Raw genomic sequence first — 17540 nt, 5'->3', positions numbered from 1 at the left:
ATTGCACTACTGGGTATTTACCCCAAAGATACAAATGTAGGGATCTGAAGGGGTACATGCACCCCGATGTTTATAGCAGCAATGTCCACAATAGCCAAACTATGGAAAGAGCCAAGATGTCCATCAACAGATGAATGGATAAAGAAGATGTGGTATAGATATACAATGGAATATTATGCAGCCATCAAAAGGAATGAAATCTTGCCATTTGCAACGACATGGATGGAACTGGAGGATATTATGCTGAGCGAAATAAGTCAATCAGAGAAAGACATGTATCATATGACCTCACTGATATGAGGAATTCTTAATCTCAGGAAACAAACTGAGGGTTGCTGGAGTGGTGGGGGGTGGGAGGAATGGGGTGGCTGGGTGATAAACATCAGGGAGAGTATGTGCTATGGTGAGCGCTGTGAATTGTGTAAGACTGTTGAATCACAGACCTGTACCTCTGAAACAAATAATACATTATATGTCAAAAAAAAAAAGAAGAAGAAGAAGATAACAGGAAGGAAAGAATGAAGGGGGGAAATTGGAGGGGGAGACGAACCATGAGAGACTATGGACTCTGAGAAACAAACTGAGGGTTCGAGAGGGGAAGGGGGGTGGGGGAATGGGTTAGCCTGGTGATGGGTATTAAAGAGGGCACGTTCTGCATGGAGCACTGGGTGTTATACGTAAACAATGAATCATGGAACACTACATCAAAAACTAATGATGTAATGTATGGTGATTAACATAACATAAAAAAAAAAAGAACTACCAGGGGCACCTGGGTGGTTCAGTTGGTTAAGCATCTGACTCTCCGTTCCAGCTCAGGTCATGTTTTCAGGGTCATGACCTCAGGGTTGTGAGATTGAGCCCCAAGTCGGGCTCCATGCTCAGCGTGGAGTCTGCTTGTCCCTCTCCCTCCCCTCTACTCTTCCCCTTCTGCTCCTCCCCCAGGCCACATGCTCTCTCGCTCTCAAATAAATAAATAAATAAAATCCTTAAAAATAAATAAAATAAAATAAAATAAAATAGAACTATCATATGATCCAGCAATTTCACTTCTCTTAAGTCTAAAAAGGCCATCATCTACAAACATAAAAGAAAGCTAGTCACAAGTGAAATATTTATAAATGAATTAAGCAGTATAAAGAAAAAATCTTAAGTTAGTCCAAGTTTTACTAATATCCTAATGGAAGCACATTCCTGCTTTGTGCCATATATTCACCACTCAAATACAAAATATATTGCTAACCAACATTAAGCAAAATTAACCGAGGCATAGTAACAGAATCCTTTTGGCTAATTTTAGAATCTGATTGCATTTGGTCTCCCACATTATTTTTTTTTTCACTTTTTTTTTATTGTTATGTTAATCCCCATACATTACATCATTAGTTTTAGATATAGTGTTCCATGATTCATTGTTTGTGCATAACACCCAGTGCTCCATGCAGAACGTGCCCTCCTCAATACCCATCACCAGGCTAACCCATCCTCCCACCCCCCTCCCCTCTAGAACCCTCAGTTTGTTTTTCAGAGTCCATCGTCTCTCATGGTTCGTCTACCCCTCCGATTTCCCCCCCTTCATTCTTCCCCTCCTGCTACATTCTTCTTCTTCCTTTTTTTCTTTCTTAACATATATTGCATTATTTGTTTCAGAGGTACAGATCTGAGATTCATTATCACCATTAAGCAACATAACCATAAGAAGTTCACTGAGCAATATTTGAGCAATGAAAAAACAATGAACAGCAAATTAATCACATATAAAATTATTAATGAAATATGCAATAATGCTTCCAGAACTCACAACCAAACAATTCACAGTTTAATTACTGCCTTCCACTGTCAGCCTTTCAAACTGGATTAATACAAGGTTTTCTTTTCATTGTTTCAAAATGCCTGATGCGGGGCTCCATCCCAGGACCCTGGGATCATGACCCGAGCTGAAGGCAGACGCTTAACCATCTGAGCCACCCAAGCGCCCCACACATTTATATTTTTTAAAATGTTACACTAGGAAAAATATTTCTACTCCCTCCTATGACAGTGTCTAATAATTGCTTTATTAATTGCTTTCAAAAATTTGCTACTGGAAATAAATTGGGCTGGTTTTCTTTCATTTCTTGTCCCTGAAAGAAATCTCATCTCATAATTTTCTTTTTCAGGCCCTACATATATTGGCTTGGTTATAAGCAGACTTCTCCTGAGCTAAAAAGAATAAAATATTTTTATTCCCAGAAGGATTATTCTTCTTTATTCTCCAAATCCACCTTGTACAATATGATATCCACTAGCTATTTGAAATGTGGCTACTTCAGATTGTGATATGTATGAAGTACATACTGGATTTTGAATATTTAATACAAAAAAATTAAAATATCTCATTAATAATTTTTATAATGATTACATGTTATTTGATAATATTTTTGATATATTGGGTTGAATTAAGCATATTATTAAATTAATTTCATTTGTTTCTTTTCACTTTTTACTTAGCTTATTGGGTGAGTTTTGGCAATTTATGGTCTTCAAATAAATGGTCTGTGGGGTTTACAGTGACGCCTCATCCCTCCTGTCTAACACTGGTCATTTTGTTTTCTCTCTTTTTTCCTTTCTCAGTCAGGCTAGAGGCTTATCGATTTCATTGACCTTTTCAAAGAGCCATTCGTTTCCCTGTTGTTTTCCTGCTTACAATTTCATTGATTTCTGCTCTTTATTTTTTCCTTCATTCTGCTTGCTTTGGTTTTAATTTGGTCTTATTTTTCTAATTTCATAAGGTGGAAACTTAGATTGTTGATTTGATACATTTATCCTTTTTTACTATAAGTATTTTATGCTCTAAAATTTATATGGATATGTATTTAAAATTACATATATTGACTTCCATGTGTGGTTAGCATTATATATTTGTATTTATTGCTCCTCTAATAAGTGTAACACACTAGCAAAGTGGGGTTTTTTTTCCCACTACATCAATAAAAGTTTAATAGCCTATGGGATCACTGAACCAAAGAATCTCAGGCTCTCAGAAAGCAGTGAGCAATAGCGTTGGGTGGTTTGGGTTTCTCCAAATTCAATTATGTAAAAACTTTGGATATGTTTTGAGCTGAAAATTAAAGTTTAGAAAAGTGTCCTATTAAACTGAATCTGAGAGCTTATGGTTCTTCAGAGTTCCCTGTTTACTGACAGAGTAATTGAGCTTTTTAAAAAGAAAATCGGAAAGCCATCTATATAAATAAGAGTTATAGAGTTGAAAGGTGAGATTGCTTCTTCTAATTTCATTGGCTTGACTCAGGGCCTGAAATTTGTACCATGGAAACCCCTTTACTGGTCCTCTGGCCCGAAACCTGAAGCTTTGGTTTACTCATTCCGCCATGCAGTTCCCAGCACTATGTCTGCAGGACCAAACAGTGGAGAGAACAGAGGGAGGAAAAAAGTGATGTAATAAAAAAAAAAAAAAGGTGATGTAAATTCACTGCAAGTTCTGAGACCATAATTCCTCTGGTCAGAGACAGGTTTCTCCCTTCTCAGAGGTTCAGGAACCTGCCTGGTTGCCTCCACCTTCTCCATCACAGCTGCCTCTTGGGGACTGCCTGCACTGGGGAAGAGAGAACAAAAAAGCAAAAAGCAAAAACAAAAGCAGGGTATTTCCTCCCTTTCTGTCGACGCATGGAAGCTCTCTTTTTACTGCTTAGATATGAAAGAGTCTTCACTCTTCTGGAGCTGTTTCCGTCTACCTCAGGGCATACTTCAGGGTGTCAACTTGCCTTTGAATCTAAGCTGGGCAACACTGGAGGGAGAAAACAACACTGCTGTTTGGTGGTTTCGGGATTCTGATCTTTCCCTAATCTACCTGCTAGCCCTTAACTTTCAGCGTACTCTGCATACACACATTCTGCCAGGGTTTATAGCTGCCTGTAATGGAGATAGGGTGAAGTTTGTTTATTCCATCTTGCCTGGAACTGGAACCAGTATTCCATTTTCAGACAATTTTTTAAGACAAAAATTCTAATCTCACTTAAGTCCCCGAACCTCAAATATGTGGTAGGAGAGAGATAGAGGATATAGGTGATTTGGAAGACTGGGCTGACCAAAGAATCAGAAGTTTGTCTTATTTTCCTGAGGACTGATAGCTTACTGAACTTGTCATGAGAATGATACAGCTGTGCCGTCTGAAAAACTCTTGAGTTTTACACATTTATACATTATAATATATCTAAGACAAAATCTATATTTAGAAAAGATACATTCTTGGTTAAGTACGATATATACTTGGGTCTTTTCTAGAGCAGAAGGATCTGTTGCCATCTGGATAGAATGCAAAAGGGATATTTCTATCCTAACATGTAAGCTAACTCAGCAGTATTGAAGATTGAGAGTAGAGGTGAGTGAGTCCTCTGCTACCATTTTTATCTGTTAGCCCTCATTTGTATTTCTTAAGCTATCCGAGTTTTGTCCTGTCGGTCCAAATCTCACACCAAGACCCTTTTTGTGATAACTAATAAGGACTCTGGGTTCTACTTTCAATGAAAATTTTTGTTTGTAGATTTATATTTTAAAGAAGCACTGTTTTCTAATTAATAGCTTGGAGACTACAGGCCTATGATCTAAAAAAAAAAAAAAATGCTAGTTATAATCCTGACTTTTGACCCAGATTTCAAATAAGAATGCATTTAGTGACAAATACCATAAACCCAACCAACATTGGGTTAAACATCTAAGAGTTTATCTATGTCACAACAAGAAGCCTGGGACTCAGCTTAATCTTCCAAAGTATGAAAGAAGCATAAATGGTCAATTTATAAACATATTTCCCTATTGTTGGACATTGTTTTGTTTCCAATTAAATTATTCCATTAAAAACATGTGGAAAGATGCTCAGTATCATAGCAAAAGCATTTTCATATCTATATCCTTACTAGTGCTCTCATTTCTAAGGAGAGATTCTGGGAAGTGAGGTTGCTGAGTCATAGAATGTAAGCATTTTACATTTTAATGCTTGCTAGTTTCCAAAATGATTGTGTCAGTCCAAATTCTCACCAACAGTAGGGTAGAATGTACCTTTCCTTGTATTCTCACTGTCATTGGATATTATAAATATCTTGAATTTTTAATGTTGCATTAGGCAAATCATGGGTTTTTTTTTATTATTTATTTTGCTTCTCGGGCTATTACTGATATTGAGCATCCCTTTTATATATTTATTGGTGATTTGCCTGTCTTCTGTGAATCGTGTGTTTTTTATTGATTTGTTTTTTTGTCTTTCTTATCAATACGAAGGATTGTAACTCTTTAACTTTCATATAAACTGCAAATATATTTCTCCCAGTGCATTGTTTGTCCTTTAAATTTGGTCTGTGGTATCTGGAAAACTCCTATTCATCTCCAGGACAGCCAAATATCACTTTCTCTATCAAGCTTCCCCTGAATTCCCTGGCAGGTAGTCATTCTTTCCACACTCTACCTGTAATATTTTGTGCATATCCCTGTGTGCTGAATTATAACTACAAACCTTTTCCTCCTGTTCAAAAAAGTATACTGAAATGAAAGTCAAACAAACATTATAATAGATACATTTTAGAACCTGCTTTTAATTTTCTAAAAGTAAATGATTTACAAACTTCAGAATTTTCTTGTTGCTTCTCATTAGAACAATCACACCATCTTTCATTTTAGAGAATCTTAGTTCCACTTCTCAACTTTTTCCCCATGAAAACTCTTGTTTTCTTCTTTCTGTATCTTTTGTTCATGAGTTCTGACTTCCAAATCCCTTCAAAATCTATTGCTGTGTGACAAACCATTGCAAATTTTAGTGGCCTAAAATACTTATTTACTTTGCTCACAATTGTCAACTTGGGCAGGGCTTGGTGGGGAAGATTTGTCTTTGCTCCACACAGTTAAGCTTAACCCAGCCTGGAGAATCTACTTCTAAGATGGCTCAGATGGCTTACTCACATAACTCGCAAGTTGGTTGGCTGTTACCCAAGACCTCAGCCAGAGCTGTTGCTGGGAGCCTCAGTTCTTCTCCACATGGGCCTCGACAGTGCTACTTGACTTCCTCACAAGTTGGTTAGGTTCCAAGAGTGACTATTTGAAATTACAGAAAGTATAAGCAACCAGTCTTTTGACGTTCGGTCTGGAAACTTTTACAGCATTATCTATGTTGTAATATTTGGGGCAAAGCAGTCCGAGAGTCTGACCAGTTTTAAGAGAATGGACACAGACCTCACTTCACAATGGAAGGAGTACCAAAGAATTTATGGCCATCTTTAATCTACCATAATGTTCCTATATACTGGGTTCTTCTAAAGTTGTCAAAAAAGTTGTCAGTATTTGCTATAACCAAGCCATGCTCTAGTCCCTACAGAAATATGGAAGATGCCTCTCTTTCTTGCCAACTCTTTGTCACTTGGTGTCCCAGGCCAGAGTAATATGGTGAGTGTCTCGTGTTTCCCATAGGCCCTTGAGCTTCTGCCAAGGAGTCAAGTCCAACCTTAACTACTAAGCCAAGACTGGGGATAATATAGTGTCCTCCCCCAATTTTTTACTGTACAATCTCTGTGCATACAAAATGTTCCACTTACAGACTTCCTTCCCCTCTAATAAATCAACCCCATCAACACTTCATTAAGTATAATCACACTCTGAACTGCTGCTTAACCTGAACTACTAACAAATTATTTGTGATATTGACAATATTAATATGCCTTAACTCCATGTCTGAGAAGCCTATTGTCATAGACTCTCTCTTAAACCAACTTCTCTTATAAAAATAATATTTTATCAGATTGTCCATGGCACTCTCCAATCTAAAGAATTTGAATTTTATTTCACTCCACACCTCCACAGTACTCACTGGAGCTGAACATTTCAGAAAAGAAATACCCCGTAGACTAGAAAAGTGCCAAGCGAGGTAGGGAAAATCACCAGGAAGTTTTACTGTTTCATAATTGTAAGAATACTTTTTTTGTTTTTTAATGGAAAAAGTTCTCCATTTTCAAAAGTATAAAAGAAAAATTAAACTGCCTACTATAGCTCCTAGTAGCTCCTACCTTATTTCAGTGATTTTCTTCAAAATAATCAGTGAAAATATGACAGCTCCTTTATATGTTAGAACACTAAGACACAGATCCCTTTGAACCACCGAGAAAAAGCAATTCTTTTGTACTCTTGGTGGGAATGCAAACTGGTGCAGCCACTGTGGAAAACAGTATGGAGTTTCCTCAAAAAGTTAAAAACAGAACTACCCTATAATCCAGTAATCACACAACTAGGTATTTACCCAAAGAATACAAAAACACTAATTCAAAGGGATATATGCACCCCTATGTTTATTGTAGCATTATTTACAATAGCCAATTTATGGGAGTGTTTGGGTGATTCAGTCAGTCAAGTGTCTGACTCTTGAGCTCAGCTCAGGTCTTGATCTCAGGGTCATGAGTTCAAGCCCCACATTGGGCTCCACACTGGGTGTGGAGCCTACTTTAAACAAATTAGTAAGTTAAAAAAATAGCCAACTTATGGAAAGAGCCCAAATGTCCATCAACTGATGAATGGATAAAGAAGATGTGGTATATATATACAATGGAATATTATTCAGCCATTAAAAGAATGAAATTTTGCCATTTGCAACAACATAGATGGAGCTAGAGAGTACAATGCTAAGTGAAATAAGCCAATCAGAGAAAGACAAATGCCATAGGATTTCACTCTTATGTGGAAGTTAAGAAACAAAACAATTGAACAAAGAAAAAAAAAAAAAAGACAAACTAAAACCAGACTCTTAACTATAGAGAACAAACAGATGGTTACCAGAGGGAAGGTTGATGGGGGGATGGGTGAAATAGGTAATGGGGATTGGGATTACACTTATCTTGATGGGCACTGGGTAATATATGGAATTGTTGAATCACTATATTATATACCAGAAACTAATATAACACTGTATGTTAACAGCACTAGAATTAAATTTTTAAAAAAAATTTTTAATATTGGAATTTGGAAGGTACAAATTAATCTTACCCCTCTCCCCTCAAGATTACAAATCAATTGAAAAATTGACATCAAGGTCAGATATGGATCAAAATAGCTGCTCTCATTGCCATAAAACTGGACCAGAGGATGAGCTGATTGGTTTTCTACTTCTAGTCATTGGGACCTGCCTGTGGAAAGAGTTGGGTCTGAGGCACAGACACACATTCAGCTGCCCTAGAGGGTGAGATTGTAGCCTGCCTCTGGCAGGCAGGGATTTCCAACCAGGTCAGCAGCAGCAGAGAGAGTAAAGAACATGTAGCCCATGGGTAGACAGGCTCTGCAGTGAGAAACCTTGAGGTTGGCTTCCCCATGGCAGCTGCTTCTTTCCCTAGTCTCACCAATCAGGTAACACAGCGCCCCTCACTCCTGTAGGGAAGCAGGAGAGATGGGTGAAGGCATCTGAGAGAGTAGCATTTCTAACTCAAGAGAGTTGAATTTTCTAACTTGTGGGTCTATAGGAAAATAGGGAAAGAGAGAAAATGGATTTCCTATATGAAGTAAACATTCAGGGTAAAACACTGCTATGACGCAGATAAGGTAATATAGGTTAGTCTTCTTCCAATACTGTCCTAAAGGGTTCCATCACATTCTCAACACACATGCTATAAAATTTTCTCTAGTGTGGAAATATATACAATTAAGTCATACAGATTTCCCTTATACTTCATTCTTTTTTTTAAAAGATTTTATTTATTTATGTGACAGAGAGAGATACAGGAAAGAGGGAACACAAGCAGGGGGAGCAAGGGAGGGAGAAGCAGGCTTCCCACTGAGCAGGGAGCCTGATACGGGCCTCTATCCCAGGACCCTGGGATCATGACCTGAGCCGAAGGCAGACGCCTAATGACTGAGCCACCCAGGCACCCTTTATTCTTCATTCTTAAAGGACCTTATCAGGAAAGTGAAAAGACAACCCACAGAATGGGAGAAAATGTTAGCAAATCCTACATTTGATAAGGGATTAATATCCAGAATATATAAAGAACTCCTACAACTCCACAACAAAAAACAAACAACCTGATTAAAAAGTGGGCAAAAGACTTGAATAGACATTTCTCCAAAGAAGATACACAATTGTCTAAACACATGAAAATGGGGTTAACATCATTAGTCATTAGGGAAATATAAATCAAAACCTCCATGAGATACCATTCACACACAGTAGGATGGCTATAATCAAAAACACAGAAAATAGCAAGTTTGGGCAAGGATGTAGAGAAACTAGAACACATGTATGTTGCTGGTAGGAATGTAATATGATGCAGCTGCTGTGAAAAACTTTTGGTGTTTCTTCAAAAAATTAAATATACCCAACATAACTGAAAATAGGTACTCTGATACTTGTATGCCAATGTTCATTGCAGAATTATTCATAAGAGTTGAAAAGCAGAAACAACCCAAGGGTCCATCAAAGTATGAATGGATAAATAAAATGTGGTATATCCATACAATAAAGTATTAGTCATTCATAAAAAGGAATGAAGTTCTGATACATACAACAACATGGAGGAACCTTGAAAACATTATATGCTAAGTGAAATAAAGCCCACCATAAAGGACAAGTATATGAGTGAGTCCATTTATACGAAGCACCTAAAATGGACACATTTGTAGAGGCAGAAAGTAGATTTGAGGTTACCAGAGAAGGCAGGAAGAAGAGTCATTGCTTACTAGGTGCAGAGTTTATATCTGAGGTGAAGAAAAAGCTTGGGAAATAGTGGTGATAGCTGCACAACACTGTGAGTGTAATTAATGCCATAGAAATGTACACTTAAAAATGGTTGAAATTGCAAATTTTATGTTATATATATTTTACCGCGGTAAAAAAATTTTAAATACTACACTTTTAGTGAATACTCAAGTTTATAGTAGAAAATCATGCTATTTCTTATGTAAGGCAAGTTTTAATAAGACTTTTAGCTTTACTAGTAATATATTTTGACTATTTCTCATGCATTCATTTTTAGCTAAGTAAATGGAAATAGGAGAAAAATAAGTATTCCCTGAGTCAGAAATTTAGTTGGAATCAGGGAACCAATAGATTTATAAGTCAAATCAGAGGTGAAATTTAGTACTCTATACTCAAAAGGGTCATTCTTCCCTGGATGCTAATATTGTATACGTACCAATACAGGAGCCAGTGGCTGGAAGTTCGTTTGGTCTGTAAATTCCTTTGGACAATTGCAATGTCGTTAGTTACAGGACAGATGCTGAGGAGGATATTCTCAGCAACATCCTTAACGTCCTTCCAATTCCTCTTTCCTCCGAGAACCACTTAGGAATGAAATGTCAAAAGCAGCCATAGGCAAATCTTAAATCTCTCTCCCCTTTCCCAAATTTCTTCCTTCTCGTTAGAAATAATTTGAGTATGGTTTGAGAATCTAGATGCCTTTTGGGAGTTAATGCTTTTTCCACATGATTATGTTTTCACCACTGAAAATAGGGAAATTATTTTTTCTCTGGACATTCCACTGGAATTAAGTACTATACTGCTGAAAGGAAAATAATATCTTCAGGGTATAGACATTACCAACATTAGGAAAATCTCATAAAAGTTCTGTTTCCAGAAATTTCTCTTTTAATCTAAATTACTAGGGTTTGAGATAATTTTCAATGGAGGCAGAACATTGCTTTTCTATCAAATTAAATATCCAAATTCCTCTGACCTATTATTAACAGAACATTTATACCACTTCTTCTTTTAAAAGCAGCAGGTATATACATATATCATTGCATTTTCCCCCCAAATTTCCATTTTTAGGTGTTTGAGGGTAACTGCTTTTATCATAATTTTTCAAATGAAGAACCTGAAACCAGAGAGGCTAACTGCTATGCCCAAATTAGAGTAGACTCGGCGCTGAACCCTACACCCTCTCAAACACCCCTTACACAGCATTTATCTTTATAATTAGAACAAATTGCAGGGCCCTGTGCATAGGAAAAGGACTGGAATGAACATTAAATATTAAATATTATTGGCTTTTTGAACTACTAATGTTCTTATCATTCAAAAAGCTCATATTAAAACTAACTTGGATCCAACAACTTTGTGCTACAGCTTAAGTTGTGCCTACACTGACGGTGTAATAGCTAATAAATTGGTTAAATTCATGATCTATACATCTGCAATATGGAATTTACCTTTTTATTATTTTTTAATCTTTTTTTAAAGATTTTATTTATTTATTTGACAGAGAGAGCCAGAGAGCACAAGCAGAGGGAACAGGAGAGGGAGAGGGAAAAGCAGGCTCCCTGCTGAGCAGGGACCCCCACCCCACCCCCACCCCCACCCCCCGGCCACCATGACCTGAGCCGAAGGTGACTGCTTAACCGACTGAGCCACCCAGGCGCCCCACCTTTTTATTTTAAAAAGTCTTTTGTCAGCAAATCTGGAACAGACTTCAGACTCCTTGATTTCTTTTTTTTAATCAATAACATTGGAGGATGATGCTACTACTTAAAATTTCTTTGGGGGGTGGGTGGCTAAGTTGCTAGTGATAGATGGGGTCAAGGAGGGTATGAGAGATGGACAGAAAGAGGTCATGGCTAGAGGCCTACGTGAAGCCAAAAGGCCTTTTTACCTGAGACCTCATGTTCTTAGATCCATGTACAGAGAAGGAGAATGGCTCCATGATCCCATGGCACCTTATAGTAAGATCCACAATAGATATGGAGCTTTGATCAATCTTCTCCCTTCATTTTACAGTTAAAAAGCCTGAAGTTCAGAAGGCTAGTCCATAGCCAGAAGACCGGCATAAAAGGACAACAGGACTTTACATTCTGAACCACAAGCATCTTCTGAGGATGGATCCTGTTAAATGGAAAGCCCTTTTCCTCCCCCCGCCCCCCACCCCACTGAGCTCCTGGATTGATTTAGGTATGCAAATTTAAGCATTTAAGCATAGTTGCTGTGGAGCCAAAGTGCTTTGCCTGAGACAGCATTCCCCCTGGAGTTGTGTGGCCCTGGACAGGCATAGGGTTGGGAGAAAGAGGGAGCCTGAAAGACCCATACTTCCGTGAGTTTCCCCACCACTCACATTTCATTAGTAGACCTGCAAATGCTGGCTGGGCATGAAGTGTTAGTGGAAACAGGGGAAGGGATGTAGTTTCAAGTCCAAGTTAGCTTCAGCACAAACAGTTGGCAGGTATAGAAGAAGGAGCTGGGGACACAAGAGACCATGAGAAAGTAAACCTCTAGGGATGAGCAGGAATTTTGAGGAAGTATTGAGTTTCCACAATTCATGGAATTCAGTTTATTTGTGTAGCAGCCGCAGTCAGACTTTTGAGTTTTTAGCTGAATTACACTAGTTAATGGTATAATTAGTGCTAAAACATAGATCTTTTGATTCCTGGTTCAATGCTCTTTCACATCATAATGTGTTCTTTTCTTATATACAAAGGACTTCCTGGTGGCCAGGGATTTCTACTTTGAAAGACAGCCCAGAGCCCAGAGCAAGGAGCTGCCCAAACAGGAGAATAAATTCTGGATTCTAATGGCTCCCTCCTTCAGTACTAATTCTTTCTTCAACTTTCCAGTCTGATATACCCAATTACTTTTACTACTGCCCAATCAGAAAACCACTGTCCATATATATCAGATACGGTTTAGATCTGCTTCTAAACCTAGGAAGCAAGTATACAATCCAGCCTAGGATGTTCAAAGAAGCCAGTAATATTAAAGGACTAAAAACAGAGTCATTGCCGGCTGCCTAATCAAACCTCTTTGATCTTAGTGAAGCCATTCATTTACCTACAAGCATTCTTACTCACATGGCTGGCTGCATCCCTGGGCTCTGTTCTTAGAAGGGTTTAAACTTGGGGTTTAAAGTGACTCTGCCTGTCACTGTTTTGAAATTTTTAATAATTTGATTTCTAAATTTGTGTTTTGTAAGTAAAGTCCAATGGGACAACAGAGGAAGTGCTGGGGAATTGGTGCTTTATCTCACATGGAGCCCTGCCTCCCAGAGAGTCTCTGCTATCCTGTCTGCTCCCCTACCCTTGTTCAGTGACCTCTGCCATCTGCCCTGCTGGGGTCAGGGCACAGCTAGGGAAAGGCTGGGGTCAGGCCCACACCCTGTGACTGAGCCATGGCCGGGGCCCAGAGCCTGTGAGGGTGCGCACTCGGCCAGAATGTATCCTAGGCCTGAAGGAACTAGACATTAAATAGCAGATAAAATACAATGTGACAGGTCAAGAAAAAGCTTTTTCTTGCTTTTTAAACAGGAAGCCCACCTTTTTATTTTGCACTAAGCCCCACAAATTATGTAGCTGGCCCTGACTTGATACCTTATCTGGCAATCTCAAGCTAATGTTATTTTTAGATTCTGACTAAATAACCACACTTATATGGAATAATAACTCTGATTTTACTAAAATTATTATTTGGTTTCAAGAACTCTTAATATTAAACACAAAATCAGATGTTTTCAACAGTTCAACAGAGGGAAAATAAGCTTCTATATTATTCTTGCCAGCAGGTATCATTAGCAACAGAAAGTTTGGATCTGTTGTTGTGACTTGACAGTATAATGGATGAAATGGAAAAATGATGGAATTTTTTTTTTCACTGAGGCAGCCAGGAAAAAAAAAAAATTAGTTATTTCTCCACAGTGGAAATATTATCACTCTATATTTTCTATCACATTAGGGGAAGTTTTTAAAAAATCTTGTTACCTCTCTCGAATGCTGGTATTTGCTCATAAATAACTATAGAGCCTTTCCATTATCTATATGGCAGTATATTACAATGGCAATAGGCCAGTGATGTCAGAGAAATCAAGAGGAAGTATAAGAAATAGCTTTTTATTTTCTTTTTAATTTTGTATCTGCTTCACATTTTAATATCTTACCTTGAGCTTGGCCAAAAGAAGTTCATGATCATGAAGAAGTTTTTTGGTTTCATCTTGACTGCTACCAATTTCTAGAAGATTGGGCTGTGATTCAGCCAATTGAAGTTGCACCCACTTGCCACACTATAAATAAAAATGAAATAAAATGCACTTTTAGTTCCTCTTGTTTCTTCCCCTTTACCCTTCTCCTTTTTCTTCTTTCTTTCTGTCTTTCTTTTTTTCTGTTTCAGTTTTACTGTGAACATTTTATTCTTTCTATAGAGATAGGCCTTCCTGAAATTGAAATATAACAGGTTTAATATAAATCCACGCCCTGTCTTTTTTTTCACTCTTAGGGTAAATTCTTTTCTCTTGGCATATGGTATTTAAATTAAAAATTCTCAAATGAAGAATGCATACAATAGATTGTGTATTATTGAATATTATAAAATTACAGAACATGTTACACAATTGTACATTCTCTCTCTCACAAAACTTAATTCCATAAAAAGAGTGAAATTGCATATAGGGGCAAATAGGATGCAAACTTCAGCAAAGGGGAAAGGTTTTATAAATGCTATTTAGGCTGATCAGTGTCTTTACATTGACCTCACTGGTTCAACTGTGAAGAATAAACAGCAGATGAAGCAACAGATTTTTATCTTACAGTAAAGTTAAAAACATAACATTTTCCAACTTTTGTTGTTGAGTAATCAATAAAGTATGTATGAAAATGTCAATAAATTTAGATGCATGTGACAACAGCTGTATGAATGCAGCCAATTTGTTTTCCACACGTAGGACACTTTCACTGCTCGAAGATATAATTCACCATTGCATTTCCTGAGGAATTGCTTTTCTAAGAAGCAACAACTGATTAAGCAAGAGGAACTGCTAAAAGGCACGTGCACATGGATAAGCAAAGTGTTGAAGAGAAACGAAAAATATGTGTGGCTACTCCAGATCATGAGTGCCCTAAGACCATTTGGAAACAAACCCATACAGATCAGACACAGACACTTCTTTAAGATGGACTTTCTACTCTGAATAGCTTGCGGTTTATTTTATTTGGGACAGCAGTAAGTTAAAGAAGCTGTGGAGGGTGGTCAGAGGGAACATTCTTAGAAACACAATCAAGTTAAAATAAGTATTTCCAGCATAATTTTAGGGTTTTTTTCCCCTGCACTGTCAATTGACCTCTGATTCTCCTATAATTTATCCCATACACATTATTCCTCTTCCTGCTCTAAGAAATGTTTTTTATTTGAGGGAAAGAAAAGTTAACTTTTTTAAAACAATGAGTTTGCCTCTTTTCCCTCACTGCTGAAATTTGTAGTTACTCAAAGCATCATAAAATCACATGCAAATTATCAATTTTTGCTACTTCTGCTTCAGGCTTCTTTCCATGCCCACCTACTGCCTTTGAAAGGACTCAAGGGCCGGGGAATCATCAGAGGTGCTGTTTGCATGGGGCTAAGTCTCAAGAGCACTGGGAATCACATCAGTAGGAACACTTTATATTCAGTGCTTCTAGAGTGAATTGTTTTGCATAGTATCAAGTGCTGCTTTCCTGTTACAACTTTTCATATTAACATAAAATTCACAGCAATTAAGTTAAATTAAACAGGCCTCAGTCCAGGCTTCTAACAAAGGCCAGAGAAGTCATTCAGCTCAGGTTTGTGAGGTCCTGAAAGTAACTGGCTGGTGAGCACCAGCTTGTTTGCCTTGTTCACTTCATTAAACACTGAATTCGTGAAGTAGTGACTTGTCTAAATCCAAGCATAATGCTTCAAGGGTTTTTGCAAGACATTTCATAGGGAATAAAATCATGGATGTCTTCTTCAACCTAAAGGTATGTGGCCATCTTTGCAAATCAGCAAATTACTTGACATAAAATATGCAATAGCCCTAAGCCTCAAGTGGCTTCAACTTCCTGGTGATAAGGGCAAATTTGATGCCTGCCCTTTGCACCTTCCCTGGCAGGGTCTTCATTCCCCCAAAATGTGATAAGGATTTACTAGTGTCTTTACCATGTCAAAAGCAGTGCTGCGGAGGGCACATATCAGAGCCTCCTATTAGGTGTTCCCTGCCCTCCATCATGTTCAAAACAGTGCCAGCCCGTATCTACTGGGACCGTCCTCTTCCGTCCTCCATCACATCCACTCTCAAAAATCACAAACATTTTACAGGTCCCCTTGATTCTCCAGCCTGTGAACTTGCAGTCATGAGTACCTTGCCTTTAAAAATCAAATTGAAAGTATATGGTAGAGTTTTTTGTTTTTGTTTTAATTAAGCTGCTGTAGATGTTTTCTGACTAACTGAAAGAGAAACCATAGTAAGTTGCTTAAACTTACAAGTAAGATGTACTTGCTGTGCTATTTTCTATATGCTGAGTGCTGCTGACTATGTGGAACATTCTTTAGGATTATTAACACCCTGCAAAAAGCCAACAGCCACAGAGAAAAAGGAAAGTTGTCTTACCTTTATGACAGCTATCACGATTCTGGAGTCCCCAGCCTGAACAGCTACTGAACTAACTGTCGTCGTTGAAAACTCCACACCAGGACTTCCTTGGCTGGACATGGTACTTTAGAACCAGAATTTATACTCTGGACAGCCTCTGGACAGATGTGTGTCCGCTGGTCATTTCAGAAGGCAATCACTGGGGTTAGCTGGATTCATTCAGGGAAGGAGCTCAGCTCGCACTGATTACTCTGCCAAAAGGAAAGAACAGGAGGTTAAAAATAGACAACCCCATTGAGTTTATCACGAGAGGGGAGAGAGAGAGAAGAGAATGGGAAAGAATAGCCACACCCCTGGTATGGTAACACTAAGTGCCTGATATTTTTGCCATTATCTTAAATGGGGAGGGCAGTTTCTAGCTCTCTGCCTATCAGTTGATGTTTAATAGCAAAGGGAAAAAAAATTACATCCTGACAACCCAAATTAATTTGGCCATTGAATCTATTATAGCTAGGATGGACTTTGAAACCAGCCAATCATGGACCTGGATATCAATCTTTTCAAGATTTTCAAGTCTCCCTTATGCAAAGAAAACCCCACAAAATGTACTTTAAAAATAAGTTCTAGGGGCGCCTGGGTGGCTCAATCGTTAAGTGTCTGCCTTCGGCTCAGGTCATGATCCCAGGGTCCTGGGATCCAGCCCTGCATCGGGCTCCCTGCTCAGCGGGAAGCCTGCTTCTCCCTCTCCCACTCTCCCTGCTTGTGTTCCCTCTCTCGTTGTGTCTCTCTCTGTCAAATAAATAAATAAAATCTTTTTAAAAAAAATAATAAGTTCTAGTATGTATTTTGGAATTAAGCCACAAAATTGCTTATAATTTTAGACTAATTTGCTTTTCTAAAACTTATTGCCTTTTGTCAAGTTTATGTGGCATGGTCACATTTTCTCAGAGCTTCAGATTTCTTAGGGACATGTAAAAAATATTTCAATGAGCAATTATCGATATCTACCATTTCAGGATTTCTTTGTGATTACTTACTCCACTCACTAGCATTTTCAAATTCAATTATCACAACTACCAGGAAGTAATTACCTTGTTATTACCTTTTAATTGCAGCAAGAAAATGTTTTTTTTGTTTGTTTGTTTAATTAAGGGTTAACACTGTATATTTTACTGCAATTTTTTAAAAAGGATAACAATGTACTTCAGGTTTCATTTTTAT

General features: G+C 37.9%; 1 protein-coding gene across 2 annotated transcripts in view; it reads right to left on the bottom strand.

Moving 5' to 3' along the window:
* CCDC141 (coiled-coil domain containing 141) overlaps positions 1-17540 on the bottom strand; it is a 219990-nt gene that overhangs the window by 195028 nt on the left and 7422 nt on the right. For both annotated transcript variants that reach the window (XM_032407144.1, XM_032407134.1), the window contains exons 2-3: positions 16338-16570; positions 13878-14000 (exon numbers count right to left, since the gene is read on the bottom strand). In XM_032407144.1, coding sequence (XP_032263035.1) covers positions 13878-14000; positions 16338-16439 — 225 coding nt within the window. In that variant the 5' untranslated portion in view covers positions 16440-16570. The remainder of the gene's footprint in view (positions 1-13877; positions 14001-16337; positions 16571-17540) is intronic.

Source organism: Phoca vitulina, unplaced genomic scaffold (genome assembly GCF_004348235.1).
Source record: "Phoca vitulina isolate PV1807 unplaced genomic scaffold, GSC_HSeal_1.0 scaffold1, whole genome shotgun sequence".
Classification (NCBI taxonomy): domain Eukaryota; kingdom Metazoa; phylum Chordata; class Mammalia; order Carnivora; family Phocidae; genus Phoca; species Phoca vitulina.
Note: the sequence above shows the minus strand (reverse complement) of the source record. Positions and strands in the feature narration are given on the sequence as shown.